Source organism: Apis florea, unplaced genomic scaffold (genome assembly GCF_048593485.1).
Source record: "Apis florea isolate Af1SG1 unplaced genomic scaffold, ASM4859348v1 contig_2291_pilon, whole genome shotgun sequence".
NCBI classification, from domain to species: domain Eukaryota; kingdom Metazoa; phylum Arthropoda; class Insecta; order Hymenoptera; family Apidae; genus Apis; species Apis florea.
This window is the reverse complement of record NW_028256553.1, coordinates 258,492-267,776: the sequence shown is the minus strand read 5'-3', so window position 1 is coordinate 267,776 and position 9,285 is coordinate 258,492. Positions and strand designations below refer to the sequence as shown.

Below are 9,285 nucleotides of genomic sequence, written 5' to 3'. Positions count from 1 at the left end.
TTTGCTCCTTTTTCGAAGAAATTCGAGCTTCTTAATAAAGTTTCAAGCTTGGCTACTCGAAAAATCTGGCTCTTACCTCCGAATTGAACAATCTGATGATATATCAAGAAGTGATCGTTCATATACAGCCATTATTATCATCCTATTGAATCGATTAAGAAAATTATTCGAATATTGATACGTTTTCAGAGATCTTTCAAATTATCAAACAACAACCTTTGACAATTTCTTTGTATTAATAAATATCCAACATATAGACTCTAATTTTTCTTATTCAATCTATGATAATTTTAATCACCTCCCAAAAAATTACCAATATTAAAAATGAACACGAATCGTTGTACTCCTTCATCTCAATCTCCGCAATATTGATAAAAATAATCCTTCAGGAAATCATCTACAGTTCATTCTTCAACAAAAAAGTTTCAAATAAAGATTCTTCGATAGAGAACGGAAGAAAGGATCCACTTGAAAGCGCATCATCGTGGATATGATTAGCAGAGATTGGCATCGTTCACGATACTATTCGCGTGATTTCCAGCCACTTGCCCGCACTACACCCCTGCAGATAGTCACGGAAGCGATTTCGTGAGTAACAAGTTTCGCATGCTCCACTTTCCCGACTCTTCTTCTCAAACCCCCATTGTTCCACGCGTACACGTGTTAATGCACTTGCGGTATACATTTGAAACGTCGTTTCGAACAGGTTGAAATTTCGGTTCATCATTCGGTTTATTAATAGCCTAACAGCATTCATTTAAATTAGAAAAGATTTACATTTAAATATGGATGAAGATATTCTTTTTCATAATTAATAATTGAAACGATATGGAGACACATGTTTTACAATTCTTTTTCACATTTTTCCTCTTTCTTTTGGATCAATCCTCGATAAGTATTTCTCGAGGATTACTGTGTATCTGCACCCTTTCGAGGGGGGGAGTTGGCGATGAAAGTGGTTTACAGGAAAATGAGCTCCGCGCCCTATCTCGTCGCGGCACGCTTTTTATATATCGAGAATGAGATACACACTTCCGTTAACATTGTTTCCTTACGAGATTAGCTCGAAATTAATCCATCCATTCATTCGTTCCTCTCACTTTTTATAGTTCCTTTGAAACGATAACAGTTGTGGAGAAATTGAATCGTCATTTCTTCACATTGGAAGAACCAATGTATGGCGGATCTATATCGATAGATTCGTGTGTATATATAAGTAGATGGCGGGTTTGGAGATAATAATAGGTTGTTGGTGTCGTTCTACGTGGAGAGTCGATAAACTGAAACGTGTAGGGAATATATATATATATACAAGTATGAAAATATCGATATCACGCTTTACACGGAGTAAAGGAGAACGAGTATTCTTTTTATCTTTCCCACCAGAGACAAACTTGTATAAATTTATTTATTATTACTCTCGTGAAATTTACTTTTTCTTTCTCGCCCCTTGTTTTTCGTACCAAAAATCAAATATCAGAATATCGATCCGAATATCCTCGTCCAGTGGATAATAAAGACAAAAGGGATTGAATAGGGCGTCGCGGATTCAATGGAATTCTTTTTTTTTTTCAAGAGAGAGAAGAAAGGAGAAAACGAACGAGATTGATGATTATGGCCGTGTTGTTAAGCGGAACGTGGTAAATGAAGAGAGAAGGAAGAATGGCGCGGTGTAACGCGCATTGCACCCGGTTTCCTCTTAATAAACGGGATTGTTTTCGAGCCGACGTTAGAGATGTTAATGCGGGACATGTTAATCCGTCGCGGTATAATTGGATCCGGAGGTTGGTGAATTTGACCGCGAACTTCTGCCGCGAGAAACATGAAAGCGTGGATTATGGAGGAATGATGGTTATTAGGGATCGATGGATTACCCATTTTTATGCGAAATTCCTTTTCAATTTAATTAAAGGATGATATTCGTTCTGGAAGAATAGAATGCGAATTTTTTTTATCACGATTCTGATGTTTCTAATTTTATTATTATGTGGCCTATTATGCTATAATATATATATCTTATTTTAAAGAATTTAACGATATTCGATCAATTTCCCTTTCCACGTTATTTTTATTAAAAGTAATATCGATTCGACACGAAATGATTATACACGTAGTGGAATACCGATATCTATATTATATTACTATACGATAGTAATATAGCATTTCAGAGGCAGATATATGATATATCATTGACCAACGACAAATTATTGGATTTAGAAGCAATTCGAAATGAACTCGTTTCCTTGTGCTCCATAAAAGCGAGCCTCGAAATCGGAACAAGCAGCAAGATCAACATGGGTTACGTTCCACCGATCGCAAGAAGATTTCCCGAGGTACGCAAAGCGACGAGACTTGGAATAATTTCCACGGCGCTTGGAAACCATCGTGGAAACCAAGTTGCCGCCTCGAGCGATAATAGGAAACAGGCGAAAGGAAGAAGGGCATTGCCGACAATATGGCGGATAGAGACATTACCAGCCAGCACTTTAGATAAGAGGTTAGATTCAGGTAGCAGTTCTTAGTCGCTCGTTCGATCCATCCATTTCTCATCCTTTTCCTCTTTTCTCTTTCTCTCTTTTCATCTTTCTTTCCCTTCTCGATGATCCACACGCCGCTCTCCAAATGGACCGTGTGATCTCTCGCCGATCTCGGTCGCGAGATGCTCGGCTAGCTGATTACCGAGCAGACGCTTCACGCTTCGTTTCCCGCCAATTGCTTCCCTATTTCGTCGGGGATCGTACGAGGTTGACGGTGCCAGACGCTTGTAATTTCACGCCGCTGCGTGCTCATCTTGGTTTCTCGCGTATTCCGCCCGGATTCCGTGGCGATCTCTGCCCTTTTTGCCCGATCGATCGCGACGCCTCGAGACGTTTTGATCTCTTATCGAGACAGATTCTAAAGAAATCGCGGTTTCTTTCAAGCCCCCCTCCTTCCAAGGTTTCGTAAATTGTATCTTTTTATAAATTATCGTTCTAATTTTTATAGGAAGAAAAAGATCTTTGGATTGATTCGGTTTATTCGATCGAGTTAATAGATTCGACTGATGGATATCGTGTATATAGGAAACGCGTGTTCCGTAAAAAAGGTATTGGTAGTCGTTGTCCAAACTTGGTTCCAGAAGAAGGAGAAAGAAAAAAAAAAAATTGGATTGTTCCCTTGAGAAAATAATCTTGGATGGGATCGATCGAAGGCGAATATCATCAGCCTTAGCGGTAACTAAACTTTCAAAGAAGTTCATTTCTATTCACGAGTTGGGACACTTTTGTACTTTGATATCCGTTTTTCTTTTTTGATCAATCAAGATTGTGCACAGTCTTTATATCGTGACCAATGTTTGGAATATTGAATTTCTGAATAGCAAACCATTGAAAGTTTGTAAATAAATATATGAATATATTTGTTTTATATTGAAAGAGTTTTTATAATTGTTCATAATGATAACATAAAATGATTTTATTGTAAATGAAAATTGCGAAGAGATAGATGTAGTTGCAAAAAATGTTTACGCGATGGAACAAAAATATCAATTTATGAATAAATGTGCGTTTTACCTTAAACGAAGAATAATAAAATATATGTAAGTATATGTTTCCAATATTTTGTTGCTTGTTAAATTCTTTTTAATCGAAACAAAAGAAAATATACTTCACATTTTACACATTTATGTGTAATAGATAATAAAAATTTGAATGATAATAACACGACATTGAAATTTTCTTTAAAATTATGACACGATCATAAAAAAGAATAAAGAATACTTACTAATAAAATTTATTGTTACTCTTTTTATGGCTTTACAGTGTTCATGAATGATCTCTTCTATGTTGCTTAACGAATTCCAATCATTTTTAATTTCATCGTAAAATTAAAAACGGAATCTTTTTCTCGAATAAATTTAAATTTTAGTATCTCAATCTACGAAATAGTTACACAATTAATAACAATTGTAACAAAGACCAATATAGATCATAAGAATTCGATTAACGTTGTAATATCGAATCTACCTGCGAAGCCTTTTTCCATTCTTTGAAAGAGTTTGAACGACAGGCCATACAACTGAACACCCTACTATCTCTCTCCCCTTTTTTTCTTCCTTCATCGAATATTCTCACAATTTTTCCTTTTCTCGAATATTTTCCATATTTCCGATCACTATGGAAATCAAAAAGTAATAACGTTGACATTTCGTGTGACAAGTGACATATATTATAGAAATATTATAATTTCAAGCTGTAAACGTTTAATTGCATTCTGTAATATATTTCAATTCTGAGACAATAATTTTTAATTCTAAAGAAAATAAGAATTTCTTCGATTTTTCTATAACTCCATAACTGTAATTAGGAGATATCAATATTAAGAATTATATTTAACATATCGCTATTTTCCTAATGAATTTAATCGAATTTCCTTTTCGAATAAAAGATTTAATATCAATTAATACTAAATTACGAACATATATCACGAAAATAGTTTTTTTTTTTACGTTATTTTATTGATATCTCATTTTTCATCTTTTAGTTAATTGCATAATTGTTATATTTGGCTTTGTGTAATAGATACATGTCATTATGGAAATTTAATGCCGCCAATTTTCCTTTCGTCTGTTTTACGCATGGTCGTCCCCACCGTTTCATTCGTTCATTCTCGTTTCAACGTGCAACAAGTTGCAACCCTATTCTCACCAGCGGGATGCGTACAGTTCGTATACAAACCAGTGCTGTTCAATCTATCGTTATGGATATGGATGACCGCAGACAATTGCTGAGGGTAATATTGAGGCAAAGATATGAGCAATGAAACTAGTGGAGTAAATACTTCAGATTTCTCTTCTGAATCCTCTTTCTTATGTTACAATAGAAGAACTTGAAATTTTAGGTGCTACTTGGATTATTACATTAAGTTTGAAAATAATGCAGAAAAATTAGCAGAATGGACTTCAAACTTTAGATCTATTGGAGTAAATATGTATTGTCTGTGGCTGATGCTGAGAACAAAGTTATTGATAATTAATAGATTTTAAGTATAAAGATACAGTTCTTATATTGTATTAAACATCTGTTTGATATTTATTGTATAAAAATATATATATAAATGGAAGTTGTAGCGTTTATTAAAAATTATTATAATTTTACCTGCAATTTCTTGAAGACGCAATTTATGATATATAATTTTTAATCTAATTTTAATGAAATTTGAAAATCAAGAATAAATTATTACTTTGTTGTACACTTATAATGTTTGTAATAATTATCAAATTGTTTAATGGAATATGTTACCTTGAATTCTGATGAAATAATTATTTTTAATCTAATCCATATTTTTCCCACTTTTGTATCTTCATTATTTTTTCAAGAAAATTCCAATTAGTTTGGACATGATAGAAGTAGTTTTTTTCAGATTATATTCTTGAAAATCAAGTTTGCATTGATAAAATAAATATATATGACAGTTCACAATATCGAGTATGAAAAATCTATCAATGAAAGAAATATCTGAAAGATAAAAACAGTTACGAAAAGAATAAACATGTTGGCTTCGATAGGTTATTATGGCTGAATAACCTATTATTCGATAATCGAATATTCGATTATTATACAGACCAATAAAAGTTGCTGAATGATATTATAGTATTCTTTAGTTTTTTCGAAGAAAAAAAAGAGAAGAAAAAAGTTCGAATGCGTCAGACGTGTCATAATGACAATGGAATCAATTTTCAAACATAAGTAAATTAAGTAAACTTATGGGATAGACGGTTTTTCACCATTGTTTCACTTTTCTCCCGCGTTTTCTATAACTGCGCATGCGCATTTATAAGCGCCATTGTCAGTGCGCATCGTGAAGTGTTTCGATGAAAGTGTTTCAAAGAAATAAAAAGGATTTTTAATTATTATTTCTTCGTAATATCGTTTTATTTATACATACTGTGTAAAATGAATGATAAAGTGTCAAGTGAATGAAGAGAATTCCCGTGAAAATCTCTTAGTAAACTTTAATTGTATAATGTCGATCGTGAGTTTGTACATGACGTGTAAAATGTGTAATAATCGTAATAATGTGATCTTCAAATACGATATATATTGAACATGAAGTTGAAAAAAAGAAAGAGGAAAAGCAACTGTATGACTGTAATTATTAAAATCAACAATACGATGTAACGGTGAGTACGTAATTTTAAATATATATTTAGAGGTTAGGTTCACTTGTCAGTTAAGAATCATATTGAATCGAATACATTACAGTGAAGAAAGATATAGATATGTTGATCATCTGAAATTAAAATATTTTTTAAATCATATTTAAGTCCTTTATAATCGAGATGAAGTTATATAAACTATCATAGTAGACAGATTAAAACTTTCTTTTTTAACAAAATATTCATTAGCGTAATACAATTACTGTAGATATTATGTGTAATTATATTATAAAATTGTTGATTTCGTAACTAAAATTTGATAAAGCTTGACCAATTGATATCATAATTATCATAACCGGTTAATTATCATAACTAATTTCTCACCGAAAAAAAACCTCTCATAGACATGATATAGAAACTACCAATACCCTGAACGTATTGTTTCGAAGTTCTTAATAATCCTTGAAGTACGAATTTTTGTATTTTGAGCGGTTGTCTGTACCATTTTGTATCATACCTAATTTCGTAATAAAATCATACTTCTTTTTAAATTTCCTTTTTTCTTATTATCATTTTACTTACAATTCATAGAATGGATGCAATGAATAATCCATGATGATTTGACCGATATAGTTATGTATAAACGCATAAAATAAATGTACCAAAATACTATAACCATATGAAAATGCGTTTGTCGTGTCATCCAAATAAGCAGTAGTAAACTATGATGTAGAGTAGATTTGCAATAATTGAGATGTGTTAAAATTAATTAGACTAACAAAATACATTCTATAATGTATTAATTAAGAAGTACTCACTAATATCATATAAGTGGCTAAAGAAAATGCGATTATCAGATTGATGATGCAATTCATTATCGACAACTTTTTCAATAGGACATTGCACACGCTTAAATAATGAAAATTTTAGGTTAGATCTATGTCTTTAGCTTCTGAAATTTATTTTATCTGCGATATTAATATTAATACCGACTCGATACGTGTATAAGTTTCCATTGCATCGCAAATTTTCCTATAAGTTCGATCAATTTCAACATTCGCAATATTTTTTTCCGAATCATTATCAATTGCTCTTTGTATGCGATAACTGAAAAATAGAATTTTTTTTTGAAATTCAGTGAAAACAAGATTTTTTATTATTTTTTTATTACCTTATTATCCCAAATAATGCGCAATAATGGTATGCCAGGAGAAGGTGCGTAAACTCAACTGGTAATATTGAAATTATATTATTCTCCAGAAAACAAAAGTAGTATATGACAATTAGGTAAAAATGTTCGTCCTTCTCTGCATTATATGATCGTGCCAAGTCTATTGAGACATGTCGAGACTTATTCAGGGGTATGATGATATCCACAAAGATTGGAGATATTGGTATTGTAACGTAAAGAACCACGCTTATTTGAAATAATACTGAAATTATTGATAATACATTTAATAGATACAAAAATTTTTTTATAGATTTAAAATCATAGAGAATAAAAATTATAAATTGATCACTGATAATTATTACTAGAAGAATATGTGCATAAAAAGTGATATAGTATATATAAGTTTGATAAGATTTTAATCATGAACGTACGTGAAAGTAATGGAATTATTCGCTTTTGTTTTTTGGCGTAATCTTCCAATATTTCTAACTCTTTCTCATGAGCAAATGTTTCCCAATCATTGGATATTGAGTTAAAGGCAAATTTTATCTAAATAAGAAATAATATCACGATAAAATCATATTCTAAATAATAAACTTATAATTAAATATTATATTAATTTATTGCTACCGTTTGAAGTTTTTAGACATAGACAAGTTATTCCAATTAAATATTCTCTCAATACAGATTATGTTGACTTACATCGTTTTTCAAAATTATGCATAGTATGTATTTAATATATAATGTCAATGTCACTAAACAAAATCTACTAATGCCAAATATTTCAAGCAAACCAAATTTTTCCAACGATTTTATCTGAAAGAATCGATTAATGAAAACTTTATTCCTAATGGAAAGAAAATTAAAAAATTAAGCATTGTATAATACCACCAATATTTCAGTATTTATTTACTTATAATTTGATTTTCTTTTCGCGAAAAAAAAATATCAAGTTTTACTAATTTAAAAATGCATTGTACATCATTATTATTCAAATCGATTTTCAAAATAAATTATTATCAAAGTTCCATTAATAATTAAACATCATATGAATCATACCTGAAAAATTATGAAGGATATCGACACGAATATAATCACGAATCTTATTACTATGATCAGATTTGACTCACTGTATGGCCAAATACCGGCGATTATCATATGGACACGATAGTATTTGTAACAATCTTTTTCGAACACGTTCATCTTGCCATGAAAGTCGAAACTCGTCTGCCCAATATCCAATGAATCGATTTTCCATTACACCTTGTTGGTATATTTTATTCATCAGATTAGGAGTCAATTCTACGTAGGGATCGCTGTAATATTTTCTTAGAGATAGATAATTTTTTTGAAATTTATGGACAACATTATGTATACTCGATCGGAATAATATGCAGAATTTTCGCTCTCTTTGAAGAAAAAAGCGACTAAATTATATGGTATAAAAAATACAGAAGAGAATCAAAGCACGATAATTGACAGCAAAAGTTTTTCCTCACTGTGCAAGAAATGTCTAAAATTATCTGCTATGTCATTCGTATTCATCGATGAACATTTATAGAAACAGTTTCGATCTTCTTCTCTCTCGAATTGAACGGTATTTGTAGTTGTAGAAAATGATATACCTGGAGTAGAGAAGAGTGCAACGAAAATTTGATAATGTGAACCAATAAGAAATGGTTAATATTAAAATGATCGTTGTGAGTAACAATTTTGAAAGTATTACATTACAATTTTTCAATAAATGTTGCGGAAGAGTTTAATTATTACAGTTTAATTATTCGCGCTGACTTAAAATGAAAGTAATAAATCCATATAAAATTCATTCACTTGGTCTGAAAGATTGTCGTTGTTGTGAATATTTTTTATTGATAATGATTAAATGAAATAAATTTGAATCTGATATAAGAGCAATGATGAAAAAAAAGAAAATGAAATTTTTATTTCTCCCCAAGATTAAGGAATAAACGTACGGAAT

At 31.1% G+C, this 9,285-nt stretch overlaps 1 protein-coding gene and 1 long non-coding RNA gene across 2 annotated transcripts; both read right to left on the bottom strand.

Moving 5' to 3' along the window:
• Positions 1-3,755: 3,755 nt before the first annotated feature.
• Positions 3,756-4,377, bottom strand: LOC147658279 (uncharacterized). The gene is made up of 2 exons (XR_015290715.1): positions 4,005-4,377; positions 3,756-3,915 (listed from the first exon to the last, which is right to left on the bottom strand). It is a non-coding gene; the product is annotated as an uncharacterized LOC147658279 (long non-coding RNA).
• A 1,435-nt stretch (positions 4,378-5,812) lies between these two features.
• Positions 5,813-8,919, bottom strand: LOC116414682 (uncharacterized). The gene is made up of 9 exons (XM_086903218.1): positions 8,367-8,919; positions 8,010-8,123; positions 7,739-7,856; positions 7,308-7,569; positions 7,130-7,243; positions 6,955-7,045; positions 6,719-6,858; positions 6,521-6,653; positions 5,813-6,270 (listed from the first exon to the last, which is right to left on the bottom strand). Exons 1-9 carry the CDS (start codon positions 8,508-8,510, stop codon positions 6,211-6,213), a joined length of 1,176 nt encoding a protein of 391 aa, XP_086759344.1. The 5' UTR covers positions 8,511-8,919; the 3' UTR covers positions 5,813-6,210.
• Between the last annotated feature and the right edge of the window lie 366 nt (positions 8,920-9,285).